The sequence below is a fragment of the Chiloscyllium plagiosum genome, chromosome 4 (assembly GCF_004010195.1).
Source record: "Chiloscyllium plagiosum isolate BGI_BamShark_2017 chromosome 4, ASM401019v2, whole genome shotgun sequence".
Taxonomy (NCBI): domain Eukaryota; kingdom Metazoa; phylum Chordata; class Chondrichthyes; order Orectolobiformes; family Hemiscylliidae; genus Chiloscyllium; species Chiloscyllium plagiosum.
Window position 1 is genome coordinate 50721136 of NC_057713.1, and position 20477 is coordinate 50741612.

Genomic DNA, 20477 nt, shown 5'->3' on the forward strand with positions numbered 1-20477 from the left:
GATTCACTCAATCAATCCTGTCTGTACCTGACATATGCTTCCTTCTTTTTTCTTAACCAAGTCTACATGCTAAGTTGATCCATTTAAAAAATATAAACTGCGTTCTTAATTTCATAGTTCTGGCATATTCTCTTCACATGCTAATATAAAGAGAAATTTCAGGAGTAATCTTTCCGAGAGTATATTTTTCCCAAGGAAAACCCCAACAATTGGTTCATTATTCACTCTGGTTGCATTTGAATTTCCCTACTGTACTCAGTCAACAAATATACATTGAAATAACAGAATTTTTGAAGAAAAGAGCATTTTATGAAACTGGCTTGCACTATGCATAAATGTCAAGGTTTGAAAAATGAGTTGAGATCTCAAGTTTTGATTCTCCTCTTTTACATTGTATTTTGCTTTTTCATCTCTTTTTGGTCTGTTGCCATGCAGACTGTGCACGAACTACTAAAGCCACCTGGAAAGTTTATGCTAAGGATCCATGTTTATCTTGTCCATTGACACTATCACTGACTAGAGGCAGGTGACTGCATAAGTACTGAGATACACATAGTGTTTTGAGTTTTGATTATAAATGAAACTTTCAACAATGAATAATGAGTTATTTACAGTCTCAGTAATGAAAGAAACAGTTTAGGAACTGATTGTGGGATTTGTGTTATAAATGGTAACATTTCATGACCACTATTACGCAGGAGTACATCTGCCAAGAGACTTATTGCCTTATTGATTGGTACTAAACTGAAACCCAACTCCCAGTTGAAACACAGACAAAGCTGCTTCATTCCAACAAAATGGGCAAAGATTTTCCAGTGCTTCATTTATTCCTTTCTCTTTCATTCATCAGCACACACACCCAGTGTTTACCTGACAGTCTCTGCCAGAAATTTAGCAGCTCAAAATCCCATCGTAATTCACCATCAAACTGCTTGGAAACCCAAGCAGACACTGCATTTAAATGAGGTCAACGGTTCAATAATGGTTTTGATTCAGTCTACCCATTCTGGCTCAGGGCTGCTTCCCTGCACCCACCTTATGTAGCTGTCTGCTTTTATGTCCCAAATAGCTGGCAATCAGTTGTAAAGAGTAGATTTAAAGTCTGATCTTTAATCTAATCTATTTTATCTCATCTGGTTTGCACAGTTGGTAACTGCCACAACTCTGACAATGTGATAGATCATGTCCAATGTGAAAGTTGCACAAAACAAAGCCAGGGTTGGAGGAGGATGTTTTACGAGTTTAATTTCACAAACTAAAACTGGATGTCAAAACATTTAGCTTAGGAAACAAAGATAAATTCCCCAATCCATGCAGATTGCTTAGTGCATGAGTTCTTCTGCCTCAGGACACGCTGAATATAGCTCAAATAACTGTTTGTGGCAGAAAATACATTTAAACCCAATTAACAACCTATGGTATTGATCACAGTTCATCTTGTGTCTTCAGAGAAGTGTCCGCCTTAGCTTAGTGATAGCAATCTCACTTCAGAGATAGAAAGCTGTGGGTGGTATAGCCTTGAAGGTATGAACACTTGAGTATGGTATTGAAGGAGTGCTGTAGTGTCAGTGATGCTACCATTTGGATGAGAATTTTAAGCAGTTTGCCCTCAGCTGGATTTGAGAGACCCTGTAATAATATTTAATAACAACCAGGACAGGTGTCTTGGCTGAACAGCAACACCAAGAAAAAAATGGTAGGCTAGCCATTATTTCATTGATAACAAAAATAGAAGTCGTTAGAAAAGCCCAGCAGGTCTGGTAGCATCCGTGAAGAGAAATCAGAGTTAATGTTTCAGTGACCCTTCCTCAGAATTCTACCAAGCTTTTCCAGCAACTTATGGTTTTGTGTCTGATTTACAGCATGCGCAGTTCTTTTAGTTGTTATTATATCATTAATGTTTTGGGACCTCACCTTGTTTCTCTGATATGTCACATTGACCACAGAAGTGGGTAGACAACTGCAAAATGTCCAGAAATTGTGTATGGTAGTATATAAATCCATTTTCTTTGCTTTAAAATGGAACCTATTATAGTCCCATCTGCATCAGTGAAATTTATTGTGTAATACAACATGAAAATTGAATGGTACAGTAGGTAGATCTACTTTATAGATCTGGGATGTAAACCAACCTAGCCAAATAGATATAAATGACCTTTCAGCTTCAAAATGTGGAGTGAAATGAGTTTGTGCAATATCCTTCCATGATATGGACCATCAGCTTAAATATGTTCATAGTTTGGCATGAATTGTGCTGAATATCAATTGTGTAAGTCTAATGCCTCAGAATAGTTAGAATCAGGATCTTAAATTTCCATTAACTTTGCAGCGATGTGCAGAAAGAACTTAGTAAATAGATTTTCCATAGTGCTCCCAACAAAGTTAGAGCAGCCAACAAAGTTAGAGCAATGTGTGGCAAACAGCCAAAGAAAAATCAAAGGCTGACTTGAAACCAACTAAAATTGTTAATACTTTGAAAATTGTTCATGAGCAAGATGACAAGCTTAGTCAATATCTGAAATAGTGATAAATTCCTTTCAATGATTAGCAACATGGTCACAAAATAAACCTAATCACAGAAACAAGTGCATGGGAGATTAGACTCTGAATTTCCCAATCACAGAATATGATTGAAGCAAAGCCTATAAAGGCATTCAACAGGAATTAAATATTTGCTTATAAAAGGCATGTTAAAGGATATAAAGAGTAACAAAGAAAGAATTGGTGACTCATGTAGAAACCAAAACACTAGCACGTACTTAATATACATCTGTTTCTACACAATAAAATTCTAAAGTTCAGAATTTCTTATTGTCCTTAATTTATTGGCAGCATTAACCCTCATATCACCATCCTTTCCTGCTTATTGGATTCAAGAAAGTAGGAACTTTGTCGTAGCAAGGCAGTGTGGAATAACAACAGCAGTAGTGTTTTCTTTATGAGAGGCAGGAAATTAGTTTATCTCCAGTTCCATCCATCATTTACTGGAGGTTTCTGCTTCACTGAATTTTGCAATCTGTTGGGTGGCAGATTTGAAGTCTTCATCATTGTCTCTCTATTCAGGCAAGTTCATTGGAGGAGAAGGTTACAACACGGCCTGATGTTTTTATTGTATCAATCTGAGCATTCCAAAGTGAAGTAAAGCATGGCAAAATGCAGTTGCCCCATGCTTCCAGCTTCACTACATACTCTGGAATTCATGCAACAGCTCTCCATACGTGCAGCAGTCTTCAGTTTTAATCATGGGATGTGGGCATCGCTTGCTAGGTCAACCTTTATTTCCCTGAAGCCAGTCGTGAGTTGCCTTCTTGAACTGCTGCAGTCCCTGGGTAGATATTGATTTAGCAACTGTGAAGGAGCATTGATATAGTTCCAAATCCAGATGGTGTATAACTTGGAGGGAAGCTTGCAGATGATGGTGCTCCAGTACTACTGCTACCCTGGTCCTTCTAGCTGGTAGAGGTGAATGGTTTGGAAGATGCTGTTGAAAACACTTTGCTGAGTCACTGCATCTTGTAGGTGGCGCATGGTGTTACCATCAGGCATTAGTGGTGTTGAAGAAAATGGATAGAGTGCCACTTATGTGGGCTGCTTTGTCCTGAATGGTGACAAGCTTCTTGAATCTTGAAATAGAGACCCAGAGAGGACTACAGCACAGAATAAGGCCCTTCAGCCCATCGAGTTTGCACTGGTCAAAGCAAACATCAAACCATTCTAATTTCATTTTCCGGAAATTGGCCCATAGCCTTGTATATTTTGACATGGCAAGTGTATATTAAATAATCTGAGGGGTTTTTTTGCCTCTATTGCTCTAAGGCAGTAAGGTTCCAGATTCCTATCATCCTCTGGAGTTGTACATCTCTGTGACTCTATGACTCCTCTAATCCTCTGTCCCTTGCCTTAAAACCACACCTTCTGATCATTGATCCCTTCACCAAGGGGAAACATTTCTTCCTGTCTACCCTACCTTGTTCCTCATATTTTTATACATCTCAGTCATGTCCCCCACTCAGGCTCCTTTGCTGTAAGAAAAACAACCCCAGTCAACCCTAAACAAAAAGAGAAATTGCTGGAAAGGCTTTGCATGTCTGGCAACATCTGTGGAGAGAAATCAGAGTTAATATTTTGGGTTGAGTGACCCTTCCTCAGAACAGATAGTAGCTCGGAAAATGTCAGTTTATATGCAGAAAATAGGGTGGAGGGAGGAGGTAAGGAGTAAAAGATAGGTGGAGAAAGAGCCCAAAGAGAGAGAAGAACAGTTGGACAGACAAAGGAATGGATAACGACCTGGCTAGGAGGGTGAGTAGCTATTATTGGGGACTGTTAGTGGCTGTCAATGGGTTGTTGTAATAGAAGACTATGTAATAACAAGGCCTGGTATTTGGAGATTGGGGAAAGGACAGGGGAGAAGCTCAAGCCCAAAAGTTGTTGAACTCGATATTGAGTCCTGAAGGCTGTAGAGTTCCCAAGCAGAAAATTAGGTGCTGTTGTTACAGCTTGTGCTGACCATTGCTGGAGTACTGCAGCAAGCCTAACACAGAGATGCTGACCAGGGAACACAGTGGTGTGCTGAATTGGCAGGCACCTGGAAGCTCAGGGTGTTTTCTGCAGACATAACCTAGGTATTTTGCGAAGTGGTCACCCAGTCCCAACATAAGCTTCCTGTTCTTAAATGTTACGTCTCAAATAAGAAAAGCAAATATTCCATATGCCATCTTAATCTGCCTGTCCCACAATCCAAGTGGAGATGCACACTGAAGTCCCTCTGATGCTCAGTGTTGGAGCTACACTCATCCAGGCAAATGGAGAGTGTTCCATTACATTCCTGACGCCTTGTAGATGATGGTCAGGCTTTGGGAGGGCCAGGGAATGAATTGCTTGCTGACCTGCTGCTGTAGCCACTCTATTTATATAGCTGGTTCAGTTTCTGGTCAGTGGCAATCTCCTGCATGATGCTAGTTGCAAAATCAGTAATAGTGCAGCCATTGAACATCAAAGGATGATGGATCAATTCCCGCTTGTTGGATATGGCCATGGCACAAATATTCCACGTACTTGTGAGCCTAAACCTACATGTTGTCTAGGTTTTACTCCATACAAACACAAACTGCTTCTGCATCTGAGGAGTCTAAACATAGTTCATCAAACAGCACCACCTCTCAGCTCATGATGGAGGGAAGATTATTAATGAAGCAGCTGAAGATGTTTGAGCCTAGCAAGTTGTTCTGAGGAACTGCAGTGTTATCCTGGAGCTGCGATGATTGATCTCCAACAACCACAACCATATTCCTTTGTGCCAGGTCAGACTCCAACCTACAGAGAGCTTTCCTTCAGATTTCAATTGAAGTGGGCCTTTTGAGGTCACACTCGGTTAAATACTGCCTGGAACTCAAAGCAAGTCACTTTGTCTCTGGAGTGTAGTTCTTTTATCCATGTTTAGACCAAGCTATAATGATATAAGGAGCTGAGTGGAGTTAGCGGAGCCCAATCAGTGAGCAGATTATTGCTGAGGAGGTGCCATTTGATGCACAGTCAATGACTGTTTCCAGCACTTGGCTAAAGATTGAGAGTAAACTGATTGTAAAGTAATTGGAAAGGTTGGATTTCTCCTGCTTTCAGTGTATAGAATATACCTGGGAAATTTTCCACATTGTCAGGTAGATTCCAGTGTTCTAGCTGTACTGGCACAAGTTGGTAAGGGGTGCAGCTAGTTCTGAAGCACGAGTCTTTAGTACTATTATTGAAATGTTGTCGGAGATCATAACCTTTGTCGTATACAGTTCCATGGAATCATAAAAAAGTTACGACATGGAAAGCAGACATTCAGCACATCATGTCTACACTAGCTGAATAAACCAGCCTAATAAACTAATTCTAATCTGACTTTCCAACATCTGGTCCATTGCCTTACAGATTACAGCGCCTCAGGAATAAGTCCAGTATCCTTTTAAGTGAGTTGGGAATTTCCACCTCAATCTCCAAACTGGGTAATGAATTCCTTACTATCTATCATCCTACAGCTCAAAAAGCTTTTCTTCATTTTCCTCCTACCAGCCCTGTAGTATTTGTCCTACCTGCTGTATTTTCCACTCCAACTAAGCCACTACTTTGTGCACCACAATTAATTAACCTCTCAGATTCCTCTGTTCAATGGAAAATAAACATAGCATATCAAATCTTTTCTCATAGCTGCAATTTTTAAGGCCTGGCTTGTAAATCTCCTGTGAACTCTCACCAGAGCAATTATCTCCTCCCTATAATGTTGTGGCCTTCAGGCATTTCTTGGTGTTCTATGGCGTGAATCAAGTTGGCTCTAGCTTGGTGGCTATGACAGCTCAGGAGGAAGCAGAGATGGATCATCCACTTGGCACTTCTGCCTGAAGATAGTTGCAGATGCTTCAGCATTATCTTCTGCACTGATACTGGGTTAGCCCGTCTTTGAAGATGGAGATACTTGATTAGATGTTTAATTGTCCATCACCATTCACAACTGAATTTAATAGAACAACAGACCTTGATCTGATCTGTCAAGTGGGATATCACTTCTACCAATACAATCATGGGCAGATGAATCTGCGACAGATAGCTTGTGTCGACAATGTGAAAGGGGAGGTGTTATCATAACGATAATGTCACTGGAGTAGTAATCCAGAACCCAGGTAATGTTACGGGAATATGACTTCGAATCTCACTGCAGCAGATCGTGAAATTTGAATTCAGTAAAATTTTGTAATTAAAGGAAAAGCAAGCGTTATCATGTAACTATTATTGATTGTCATTAAAAACCCACCTAGTTCACTAATGCTCTCCTCTCCTTACCTAGTCTGGCCCATATGTGACTCCAGACTTATAACAATACAGTTGACCCTTACCTGCATTCTGGACACTTAGTGACATCCACATCCTGCAACCGAATATAAAAAAGGAGCTTGACCTTCTTGATAGTTGTACACTATCTGCTGCAGACCCAGTTTAACACCGATGTCATAAATATAAACAGAAAAAGCTGGAGAACCTCTGCAAATCTTAGAGCATCTATAGGCAGAGAAGCAGAGTTAGTGTTTGAGTATAGTAGAATTCTTCTTCAGAGCTGTTATGTCTTTTACAGTTACTCCATTAGGTTTTGACCAGCTTGACAGTATGGTGTTATTGAGTACTCTAGGACTTTAAAATCCCCCAGCCACAGTACATTCAGTAGTTCTACTCCTTCTGCCACCCTCACAAGTTCTTCTTCCAAGTTGTATTCAACTTGGTGAAGTACAAGGGCAGCAGAAGGGTAGGACAGTATATGCTGATCAGCAGGTTTCCTTGCCCATGTTTGACCTGATTTCATGAGACTTCATTGTGTCTGGAGTCAATGTCAAGGACTCCCAGGACAAGTTCCTCCTGAGTATATTCCAGTATTCCACCACCTGGAGCAGTGGGTAGGGAGGTAAAACATACCCCGGAATGGAGATGGGAGTGTCTGGGATATTGTAAGGTTTGATTCCAAGGGTATGTCTGTCAGGCTGTGAAATGCTTGACTAGTCTGTGGGACAGCCCTTCCTGTTTTGGCACAAGCTCCCAGATATTAGTAAGAAGGGCATTGTAGGGTAATCAGGCTGGTTGTGCCATTATCATTTCTGATGCCTCTGTCAATGCCAAGTCGCCCATCTGGTTTCATTCTTTTCTTTATCATTTATAGCAGTTGGATGCAATTGAGTGGTTTTCTGCATCATTTCAGAGGACAGTTAATTGCTGCTTGTCTAGTGTCAGAGCAGATCAGGATGACAAAATTTCTTCCCTAAAAGACATTAGTGAATTTCCTCACTGGGGACTCTCATTCTATCCGGCAAGTACTGGAGGTTGATAACTATTTGAAAGTCGCATTAAACATATCCAATAAGCAATCCTCTTTGAAAGGCTGGACTGTAGATGTACGTTTGCATGGTCTCACCTCCTTGGGATGAAGGACATCTTGTTTCTCAAGTGAGGGGCCACCTGGTATTTCTTTTTTACTTCCATCTTCTTTGCACCCATGTTTCAATCACTTTGTGGCCTGCGTCAAATTGATTGTCGAGCTGCTTCTGAGGTATTGGTTCTGTGCAGGCAAAAAGCAATGCCAGGTATGATGATCCCAGCTTTTGGTATTATTGGAAAAGGCAGATCTCAGAATGAAATTCAGTTTGATAGATCATTTTAAAACATTTTAGTTAACATGATGGTCAGTCATGTTAACTAAACATCATCACAAACATCATCACACGAGGCTGCAGAGTTTCTTTGACATCAGAATGGAAGTTTATTGCAGCAAACACAGAAACAAACAAAAAAAAAAGCTGTTTATTTTTTTTGGACTGTTTAGAAAAATCTTAAGATACACCACAAAACAAATTTTCAGCCTATTTACTAGCACCATCAATTTACAAAGATCCAGGTCCAGAGAAATGACTCCTCTGTGTGGAGTTTGCACATTCTCCCCGTGCTTCCGTTGGTTTTCTCTGGGTGCTCTGGTTTCCTCCCCCAGTCTGATGATCTGCAGGTTATGTGGATTGGACGTGCTAAATTGCCCAGGGATGTGTAGTCTAGGTGGATTAGCCGTGGGAAATGCAGAGTTACAGGGATAGGGTCAGGGGGTTGGGTCTGGGTGGGATGCTCTTTGGAGTGTCGGTGTAGATTCGATGATCTAAATGGTATGCTTCCACACTGTAGAGATTCTATGATTCTATATCAAATAGAACATAGAAGAATTTAGCGCAGTACAGGTCCTTCGGCCCTCGATGTTGCGCCGATCCAAGCCCACCTAACCTACAGTAGCCCACTATCCTCCATATGCCTATCCAATGCCCGCTTAAATGCCCATAATGAGGGAGAGTCCACCACTGCTACTGGCAGGGCATTCCATGAACTCACGACTCGCTGAGTAAAGAACCTACCCCTAACATCTGTCCTATACCTACCCCCCCTTAATTTAAAGCTATAAATCTTTACATTCTAGTTAACTGAATTTTCTCAGCCTCCTTCCTATAGCTATGTAGAATTGAACACTCCTGCTGCGACCTGACCTGTGTTTTACATATGTATAGCATAGCTCTATTACTTTTGATTCTATTGCTCCATTAATAAAACAAAGCATCCCGTAACCTCTCATAGTAACATTCTTAATGATCTGGTCGCTTTCAAATAAATAAATATTATCAGCTCATGCATCTGCGTTAAAATTGTAACCTTTAATTCATCATTTTCTCCCTATTGAAATGCACTACTTCATATTTTTCTGTATTGAATTTAACCTGTTGGGTGTTCATCCCATTCACCAGTTGATGTCTTTCTACAACTTGTCGATAACCTCCTCATTGCTTGATACAATTGTGAGTTTTGTATCATCTGAACAGAAATGACATTATACCTTGTTTAACCATGTCCCTGTCACTAAATAAATTCAAATGTAAAGGCAATACAGACCTGAACAACATTGGTCTGTTTATCAATCACTGTTCTAATCTGAGCTAAGTTAACAATTGGCACATTATCTGATGCTCCTGGATAGAAACATTAGCTAGGAGTCCTGGAGTTAGTCACCATCCAGTACCAACTTCTAGAAAATGCAAGTGGGCAGGCACTGTGAAACTGGGTTCAAGCTTAATTGCTCTGAGATCCGCCATGCCAAATCAAGAATAACATGCCAATATTCACATTCCGAGTTCATTCCTTAAGAAGGTATGACCGAAAGGTGGAATGGGGGAAAGAAATTGACCTCTTTTCTGGCAGAAAATTATGGCCAAAAAAATAATTTTACAGGACTATGCTCTCATCCCCTAAGGATAACTGAAAGACATCAGACTTCATTATCGGTTAGGCTACCACTTTTTCATGATTCTTCATTAAACTATGGACTGCTGATCCCCAAACTGGCAGTCCACTCCACTCCCCCCCTCACTTCCACCTCCAGTTACCAAAACCAAAAAGATGACATGAAGATTCCTTTTGTGAGCTGTTTTAGAATTATAACAGTCAGAAAGTTTACAATTGTACTATAATGATTGCTGCACAAAGAAATCAGAGGCAGTTCACCCCAACATTTAAATTCCATTTGGCCTACATTTATAGTGGGAAGATTGTGATATGAAAGCTGCTTGTCTAATTTCCACTAGGAGAAAGTGAGGACTGCAGATGCTGGAGATCGGAGTCAAGAGAGTGATGCTGGAAAAGCACAACCGATCAGGCAGCATCCGAGGAGCAGGAAAATCGACGTTTCAAGCCCTGACTGGCTGTGCTTTTCCAGCACCGCACTCTCAACTAATTTCCACTAGATCCAACTTTCGCAATACTTGAATATAATCATTAAATAAGAATAAATGCTATTTTATAAATTACACTTGATTTATTTATGCTTACTAAGTGTCATTTTCTTGATGTGACTCAAACGTCTTTGTCCTTTTCAACAGTTTATTAAAGTGACCTGGCTATCAATAACAATGTATTGGTTCATATTTTAATTAATTTAAATGTTAAATTATCATACAATCATAGAGTTTGCAAGAGACTTTTTGGGTTCAAGTCTGTACTGTCAAAATTAATTCATATTCTCTTCAAAAGCTTTGAAAATATTATCTTACAAAAATTGCTGATGCCATTAAAGAAAAATCTTTTTAAGACAAATTCAACTTTCCAAATGTAGTTGATTAGAGAAATGTTGATTAAAAATGCCTAGCTATTTATAATTATTTCAGTAAACAGATGATAAGTAGCTGTATCCTATTTGTGAATACTTAATTTTGTACCCTCCCCTCCATAACCCCCTTCAGTATCACAATCTTTCTGAATCATCCAGTATATTTTAAAAGCAAGGTTGATGCTGTTATGTCACCTTATAATCTCTTTATACTTTAAAAGGCAATATTTAGTCATCTTTCAATGCCAGGTAATATGCTAGCTATTGTCTCTCAGTCACCCTTTTGTAACCAGGTTGAACTGCTAATGAGAGGTTTATCTGAGCAGAAATTGCAACATTCCACTTCAGTGACACCATGAATGCAGGTACTTACTTCAGTCCATTGCTCTTGCTATAAACCATCTGCTTGCAGGCTCATTCAGCTAATATTGTAAAACATTGAAACAGGGGAAATATTAGGACACATGTCCTGTAAAAAAAACCCTGCTTTTATAGGATTTTGTAACAATTAGTAAAATCGGCTTCTATTTCAAACAATAAGAGCAGTTTAACAGCTTTATTTTGTCATGAAAGTAACGTCTGTATCCTCACACTGTTGCCGTTTATGTCCCCAAGGGTCTATCCATTCCTCCCAACCATTGCTCATCAACATGCTGCCTCTCTTAAACTAAGGTAATTAGCTGAGTCCATAATATGCCTTATTTACATTCGCTAGAAGTGACACACATTTCTTTGCAAACAAAAGGAATTTTTTTCAAGCCCTGCACAGGAGTTTGAGAGCCAATTGTTTCCTATTGCTTTCTTGATGCAATGCCTCATTGAATCAGAGTCAACTTGCCAATCAATCAAAATTCCACCTTACTGTAGCATAACTTGCTGCAAGTATTTAAAGTTTGGCATTCTTGCTTTTATCCTGATGAGTGAAGGGCGTGAAGCTTTGGGGACATGTCTGTCATTTTCAATGATTGATAAATATTTTCCACTCCATAGACTGGATTTTTGGACCCCTTTCAGGACAGGAGCAAGTTGGGGGTTTGGAATACCATAACATGGCAAGGAAAAGTAGTGGCAGTGAATTGGGTCAGAGGGGCACAGGGTGTTGGCGTGTTCATTGTCTTCCAGCTGCCCATGCTAATTTACCAGATGGTACTCCCAACCAGAGGTCAATTAAGCCAAATAGGTAGCCCATTTAGGACCTTTTTCAGTGTGATGGACATTTAGTAGTGGCAGGTAGGCTCTCAGGTGAACCATGACAGTGACCCTTGCTTAGGATGAGATAGTGTTACTCCTAATTGGACATGCTTTTGTCCACAGAGATAACTGCTAGCTGAAATGATCATCCCTGTAGCAACAATGCCACATGCTTTCACCAACCACCCCTAAGCCTGCTCTAACTAGTTCCAACAGCCTTGACCTTATTTACCTGAGAGGGCAGTATCCCTCTACCATGTACTTTTCTTCTAAGGTGTAGCCACAGTTGTGGGTACTACTCCCCATATTGGCCAACAGTTCTTGAGGCAAGTGGCCATCCTGTAAGAGGACTACTCCCCGGAAGGCAGTTAATTCAGCTCATACCATGTGATACAAAGAAAGCGATGAAGGCACTCATCACTGCAAAGGCTATGGGTCCTGACAACATTCCAGCACAGGTATTGAAGATTTATGTTCCAGAACATGCCGTGCCCACATTCAAGCTGCGATAGCACAGCTCCAACTAGCATCTACTCGACAATATAAAAGATTGGCCAGATGTGTCCTTTCCACAGAAAGCAGGACAAATCCAACCTGGACAATTACCACCCTATCAGTCTACACTTAATCATTAGCAAAGTGATGCAAGGGGTTCTCAACAGTGCTATCAAGCAGCAGTTGTTCAGCAATAATCTGTTTGCTAATACTCAATTTGAGTTCCATAAGGCAATTTAGTTCCTGACCCCATTACAGCTTTCATCCAAATATGGAGAAAAGGGTTGAATTGAAGAGGTAAGGTGGGAGTGACAGTCATAGAGATATACAGCATGGAAACAGACCTTTCAGTCCAACTCATCCATACTGACCAGATATCCTAATCTAGTCCCATTTGCCAGTATTTGGCCCAAATCCTACAAAACCTTTCCTATTCATATACCCATCCAGATACCTTCTAAATGCTGTAATTGTACCAGCCTCCACCACTTCTTCTGGCAGTTCATTCCATAGATGCAACACCCTCCGTGTGAAAAGGTTGCTCCTTAGATCCCTTTTAAATCTTTCCCATCTCACCTTAAACCTATGCCCTCTGCTTTTGAACTCCCCCGCCCCAGGAAAAAGACCTTGTCTCTTTACCTGATTATGCCCCTCGTGATCTTATTAACCTCTATAAGGTCACCCCTCAGCCTCCAGCATTCCTAAGAAAATAGCCCCAGTCTATTCAACCTTTCCCTATAACTCAAGCCCTCCAACCCTGGCAACCTCCTTACAAATTTTTTCTGAAATCTTTCAAGTTTCATAACATCATTTCTCTAGCAGGATGACCAGAATTGTACGCAGCATTCTCATAGTGGCCTAACCGATCCCTTGACAACAAGGCAACATTTGACCAAATGTAGCATCAGAGATCCCTAGCAACACTGGTCAATAGAAATCATGGGGAAAACTCTCGTCTGGTTTGGATCATTCCATTAAAGGAAGACTGGTGTGTTTGTTGGAGGTCAATCATCTCAGTCCTGCAATAACACGCAGGTGTTCCTCAGGGCATTGTCCTCAGCCCAACCATCTTGGTCTGATTCATCAATGATCTTCTCTAGCGTAGGATCAGAAGTGGGAATGTTCACTGAGGGACAACTTGCAGCACCATTCGTAATTCCTTAGATATTAAACAGTCTATGTCCATATCCAGCAAAACCTGGAAACCATCCAGGTTCGAACTGATAAATGACAATTCATACCACACAAGTGCCAAGCAATACCATTTCCAACAAGAGAATTTAATCACAGCCCCTTGATGTTCAACTGCATTACAATCACTGAATCCCCTGTTATAAACATCCCAGAGGTTACCATTGGTCAGGAACTGAACCAGAGCAGTCATATAAAACTGAGCAGATCAGAAGCTAAGAATTCTGGGATGAGAACTCACATCCTGACTCTCCAAAGCCTGTTCACCCTTCAAAACGCACAAATTAGGAGTGTAATTCAATAGTCCCCATTTGCCTGACTTGGTAACAACATTCGAGGAGCTCAGCATTACTCAGGGCAAAACACCCTGCTTCATTGGTACCCCATCCACCAAATTCAACATTCACTCCCTCCCCTATTGATGAACAACATGCACTCAGTAATCCACCAACATTCTATCAACTGCACCTTCTGAATCATGATGTCTGCCACCTTGAAGAACGTGCAGCAAAGACGTGAAGATATTGGACTGGGATGGACAAAGTTAAAATTTACACAACACCAGGTTACAGACCACAAGGATTATTTGGAAATATGAGCTTTCATAGCTTGTAGGTACCTGACGAAGGAGTCACGCTCCGAAAGCTTGTACTTCTGGGTAAACCTGCTGGTTTATAGTGAAGGGCAGCAAATACATGGGAACACCACCCACTGCAAATATCCTTCATCGTCATGACTAAGATTCATTAATTGTCACTTGGGCAAATTCTGGAACTCCTTTCCTAACAGTGCTGTGAATATATGTACACAACTCCCAACCCTGAAGTGGTTCCAGAAGACAGCTTACCACCAACTTCTCCAGGGCAATTACTGATGTGCAATAAATGTTGACCCAGAGCAACTCCCATATCTGTGAACAAATAATAAAACTTCGATACCTACTTGCCTTGAAATGTGACTAATAATCCTGCAAAGACTGAAGCGGGGTTGCCTCCAGCTTGTCCCCAATATAATGATAAAATTCAGCCCACAGCATTGAGAAGTTTCTGTTGCCTGGTGCCAGTCAAAATTAACGTGGGCCTGCTATTGGGCAGGAAGATAGAAATAGGAACAAAGTGTTATGACCCAGTTAAAGGCTGTTAACATTGAAATAGAAACCAAACCAATAAAGCTATGCCACAAGATTTAACCTTTATTTTGTATCAAGACATTAACCTTGTTATATATAGAACAAAATTAAATGCAGCCAATACAATTAAGCTAACACTATAGCTTAGAACTACTTAAGGTTATACATTCAGGTTACTTCTTATTTCCCCTACAAATTCTCTTATAAAACGCATCAATCTTCAAATCAATTACTTTAGTATGATGCACCCATAAACATTCCACTGTCCTTAGGAGAATTCTCCTCCACCTAATCTGAGGTAAAACTTTAATTTACTCTTTTGATTTTGGAGATCTTAGTTTCTTGTTCCAACTGCCTTTCCAAGACGTAAATGGTAATCTACTGGCTACTTTATTTTGCATTAAGACCCCGGCTTCTTTACTTTGCACTGTCAGGCCCTCTCCAGTTTCTTCCACTTGCTTCAAACTGGGGAATCAGTCAGCTTCTGTTCGCTTGTGAAATGGAAACTGAGATTAAGCCTCCACTACCATTCATACAATTAATGATCTGGTTGAATGACAGAGTAGGCTTGATGGGCCAACTTTGAAAAGTGTGGTGCTGGAAAAGTACAGCAGGTGAGACAGCATCCGAGGAGCAGGAGAGTCATCATTTCAGATGTAAGCCCTTCACCAGGAATAGGCCATCTTGATGGGCCAAATTGCCTATTCATATTTTCTAAATGTTTATGTTTATTAATTACCTTTGCTGCTTGGCACCTTTTGATGGTTTTTTAAATTAATTATTCAATTTCTTATATTAGTGTATTGCTTTGACTTTTTTTTGCTAAATTCATGTTTATTATTTCGCGAAACCAGATCTCAGACAATTGCTGTCAAGTTTCTTGCTGAAGGGGAAAGAGAAGCTAAAAAAAAATCTGAAAGCTTCTTTGAGAGCTGGCAAAAGTGGCTTTTTAATATAGGAATAAGAAGTGTTAAAAATGTTCAGCAATTCTGGTGGCATCTATGTAAAGAGAGTGCCAATAGTTAGTTACCCTTTTTCAGAACTAGTGCAGTTTGTGGACATGAAGTATTGATGCATTTTCTCTCTCTCTCTCTCTTACATATACTGCCTGGTCTGCTCAGTATTTCTAGCATTTTTTATTTACTTGTCAGTTTTCCATTAGCTGCAATACTTTGTTCTCCTATCATTTGCTCAATGCTGGGCCTCTGTGAATGTGGCTAATTACAAGTTAAATTGAGGAAACATTTATCACTAAATGCAAAGCCCAAGTCTCTTTGATGTTGCTGCCCAGATATTGCATAGGGTGAGGTTCAATGAAGTGGAGCTGATAGTGAAATACGAATAACCAAGTTGTGTGTAATTGCCTGACAAAGAAGAAGCTGTAAAGCATATCTACTGAAACCTGAGCTTTTAATAGACATCATAAATAAAGACATAAAAGGACAAAACCTAAGACATCTTGCTTCAACTGTATTAAATAATATTACTCCATTATGACAGAGATAGGATAAATAGACAAACTTTTCCCTGGGGTGGGGGAGTTCAGAACTAGAGTTACAGAGGAAAGATAGGCCTAGTGCTGGTAAATGGGATTGGATTAATTTAGGATATCTAGTCAACATTGACAAATTGGACTGATAGGAATGTTTGTGTGCTGTACATCTGTATGACTCTATAGATTAGATTCCCTACAGTGTGGCCCAACCAGTCCACACCGACCTTCCAAAGAGTAACCCACCCAGACCTATTTCCCTCTGACTAATGCACCTAACACTGTGGGCAATTTAGCATGGCCAATTCACTTGACCTGCACATCTTTGGATTGTGGGAGGAAACCAGAGCACCTGGAGGAAACCCACGCAGACACAGGGAGAATGTGCAAACTCCACACAGACAGTCACCCGAGGCTGGAATCAAACCTGGGATCCTGGTGATGTGAGGCAGCAGTGCTCATCACTGAGCCACCATGCCACCCAGCTTCCAAATCTGAACATTCTAAGTGTGTGAAGGGTGGGTGGGAATAAGGCTCCTGGAAACAAGAAAAGCACCAGGGCCCATGATTTTTCTTCCAGGCCATAACTTCATTCTCTGCCCGCCTCTGAGTTTCTAATCTGGGGTAGAGTGTGGGACCATGGTACTTTGTAAAATCCAGCCCATAGTGTCTTTAACCATGATACCATATTGAAGCAGTGAAAGTCAGAGGTTTGCAAGATCCCAGAATGGGAAGAAGGCAGAGTTCATGGATGTTGAAACTTTATTGCTGGAACAGCACAGCAGGTCAGGCAGCATCCAGGGAACAGGAGATTCGACGCTTCGGGCTAGACCTGAAGGACATTCCAGTGATAGGGAGGAATTAGACGATGGATTGTGGAGAAAAATTCTTTTTTTTTTAAAGTCAGAAAATTTCTTAACCAGAAGCCAATGTTGATTTGATTTGATTTATTTATTGTCATGTGTGTTTTGTTATGAAATATGGAGAGAAGTGTCGTATAGTGTTACCAACCTTCAGTGCCATCTTAAAACAGAAAAGTAAATCAAAACATAGAATACAAAGGCAGAGAATAAAGAAATAAAGGAAACGTGTTCAACATTTCAGTTCTTGGTGTTAAGTGCCCTGCCACTGGCCATCAGTCTGGGGGGGTGGGGGGTGGGGGTAGGTCAGGCATAAGTCCATTGGCCGTCCTGTCACTGCTGAAGTGACAGTCACCACTCTTCAGTGCCATTGTGCCTCCACTGATGCCCTCTGCACTTTGAGTCCTCGCCAATGCAGACACCATCGATGCAGACTACCACACTGGCCCAAACTCAACTCTACCATGCCGTGAGTGAGCTTCAGGCCTACTTGCCCATGCTGTCACAGCCAATGCTGCTGGGTCTTGTACTAGGCGCAAACTCATCTCCTCTGTCTGTATGAATCTGTGCTGGGTGCAGACGCTGCTGAGAACCTAAACTTGCCTCGGCCTCAGTAGCCATAAATTGGCACTAGGACCACCTCATTGAAGCACCAAAACTCACTCTGACACTGCCACCACTGTACGTCACCGCTGATGTTGTCACCGTGAGCTCCCAAGCTCTTCAAGAGATAAGTAAAACAAAAGAGGAAAAACAAGAAAAAAAAGAGTAAATGAAGAAAAGAAAATGAAAAGAAAAGCAGACAGAGCAGATGAGCCCTGGGCTCAGAAGCCCTACTCCAACACCATCTTACCAGAAGAAAAATCGTGGAGTTGTGATGAGCAAATGTGACTTAGTAAAAGGTTGGACACAGTAGATAGACTGTTGGATAAGCTCAGGTTTATGAAGGGTGCAAGTATGGAACCTTCAGAACCAGACGCAACAAAGGATGCCGCAGACCTTCTGACCTTCTCCAGCACTTCCTGTTTTTAATTCTTCCGAATATATTTTATAAAATGTAAGACAATATTGTTTAATAATCTTTGTTGGGTGGTAGGTATGTTTATATTGTAACAAATTGCATTGTCACATAGATGAAGCCATGTATTCTTTCTTCAATAGCTGACTCCACCAGATATGAATATTAGCTTGGTCAAAATGATTTATCTGTTCAATTACTGTTCCATTTGTTCAATATTTCAAAATAATTGAGAAAAGGAGTATTCCAAATTATGATGTTATATTTAATTAGGTTCCACAAGATGAATGGAGCGGTTATTCTCCACAAAACAAAGACGATGAAATTCCCTGTCGACGAATGCGCAGTGGGAGCTACATTAAAGCGATGGGAGATGATGACAGTGGCGACTCAGACACTAGCCCTAAACCTTCTCCAAAGATTTCTGCACGGCGTGAGAGCTATCTCAGGGCCACCCATCCTTCCCTAACAGAGCTCAGCACACTCAAGTAAGTAGAAATGCGTGTTTGAAAAAACCTCCAGCTAATATCTTTACCTGTATTTTTATTCATTTTGGAAGATCAGGACCAATGTCATTTATTGACAATCCCTATTGTACTGCAAAGTTGGTTACAGGCCTTTTACTTTACACTGCCGTTTTTTAATATAACTAAGTGGCATGCTGGTGCACTTCAGAGTCAGTCATGCTGATGTACAGCGAAGTCATGTCTGGACCAGAGCAGGTTCTCTCACCTCGGTGACATTAATGAATCAGTTAGGGTTTTATTATAGTCTGAAAACCTCAAGATTACTTTTCCTGACATATGCTTCTTGTTCCAGTTTTTGAAACTATGTGTCTACATTTCTGGCAATCCACTGGGGGCTAAAATAAAATTTCACCAGATTTGTGCGGAGACGTTATGTATCCAATACTTGAAACTTCACAACTTAACAATTTTTCATGGATTAAAGGGAAATATTTTCCTTATTACCTTAAATAACCTTCTTCAGAATAAACTTCAAGCAATGTCATTAAAAGTGCAGCTTGTGATAGATGAATAATAATGCTTAACAAAATAATTATAACTGTTTTATTGCTAAACTTCTCTTTTTAACTGATTAAATGTTTTGAACTGTGAACTTTCAGTGCTGGAAATAAAAATGCCTTTTCATAACCACAGAATCTCAGGATTATAACAGCACAGAAGAAAACCATTCAGCCCATTGTGTCAACACTGACTCTTCAAATAAGCATCATTAATAATGTCAATCTTCTTCTTTTTCCCATACCCTTGTACACTATTTTTATCCAAATCACCATCCAATGCCCTCTTACATTCTTCAGTTGAATCTCCCTCCACCACATTTCCAGGCAGTGTATTTCATACCCTAACTACACTGTGAAAATTTATTTTTTATCACATCACTATTACTTCTTATGCACATCACTTTAAATCTGTGCCTTCTCGTTCTTTTGCTTTTACAAGCAGGAATAGCTTCTCCCAATCTACTGTATCCAGCCCTCTTATGATTTTGAAAACCTCTATCAAATCTCATCTCAGCCTTCTTCTCTCCAAGTAGAACTGTCCAACTTCTTCAATCTAAAATAACTAAAGTTTCTCGTTGCTGGAACCATTCTTGTAAATCACTTTTGCATTCTCTCCAATGCATTCACATATTTCTTGTAATGTGGCAGTCACAACTGTATTCAATACTCCGCTAAGGTGTAACAAACACTCAACATCAGCTTTTTGCTCTTTGCTCTTATACTCTAGGGCTCTATTAATAAAGCTGAGGGCACTTTTTGCTGTACTAACCGCTCCCTCCACCTGTCCCCACCTTTATTGATCTCTGCACGTAAATACCCAAGTCCCTTAGCTTGGGTATTTACGTGCAGAATTGCACTGGTCTCTTTATGATTGTCCAATGTTATTCCAACCAAAGTGCATCACCTTTCATTCTCTGCATTGAACCTCATCTGCCAAGCATCTGCTCGCTCCAGCGATTTGTCAACTACTTTTGATCTCTACTTTAAGTGAATCAAAGCAATTTAAAAATTCTTCTTTATTTGGTTTCGAATCGCTTTAGTGACCACTGTGGAAACTCTCATCCCCCTTTCTCATTGCCCTTTGCATCCAGAGACAATAATAGGTCAAGTGCAATTTTGTTAAAAAGCAGTAGCCTTCAAAACAAAATCAATTTTCAGTCTGTTGAATTTGCCACAAGTTTGTAAAGCATGAGTGATATGGGATTCTGAAAAGCTGCTTATTCATGTGGCTACAGCACAATACATAAACTAGGAGAAGGATTTAATAGACCTGTCAAAACTGACAATTGTACACTACCCTCAAAAGACTATCAGGAGTTGAATGTAAATGTAGTCACAATATCCTTGACTGCACCAGATAGATACTCAACACCTAATATGATTCCCAACAACTCATGCATTAGCAGAGATTTTGGGATTC

General features: G+C 40.4%; 1 protein-coding gene across 11 annotated transcripts in view; it reads left to right on the top strand.

Annotated features, from left to right (window-relative positions):
• dlgap1a (discs, large (Drosophila) homolog-associated protein 1a) overlaps nucleotides 1–20477 on the top strand; it is a 767710-nt gene that overhangs the window by 577098 nt on the left and 170135 nt on the right. For all 11 annotated transcript variants that reach the window (XM_043688191.1, XM_043688189.1, XM_043688201.1 and 8 more), the window contains one exon: nucleotides 18304–18518. In XM_043688191.1, coding sequence (XP_043544126.1) covers nucleotides 18304–18518 — 215 coding nt within the window. The remainder of the gene's footprint in view (nucleotides 1–18303; nucleotides 18519–20477) is intronic.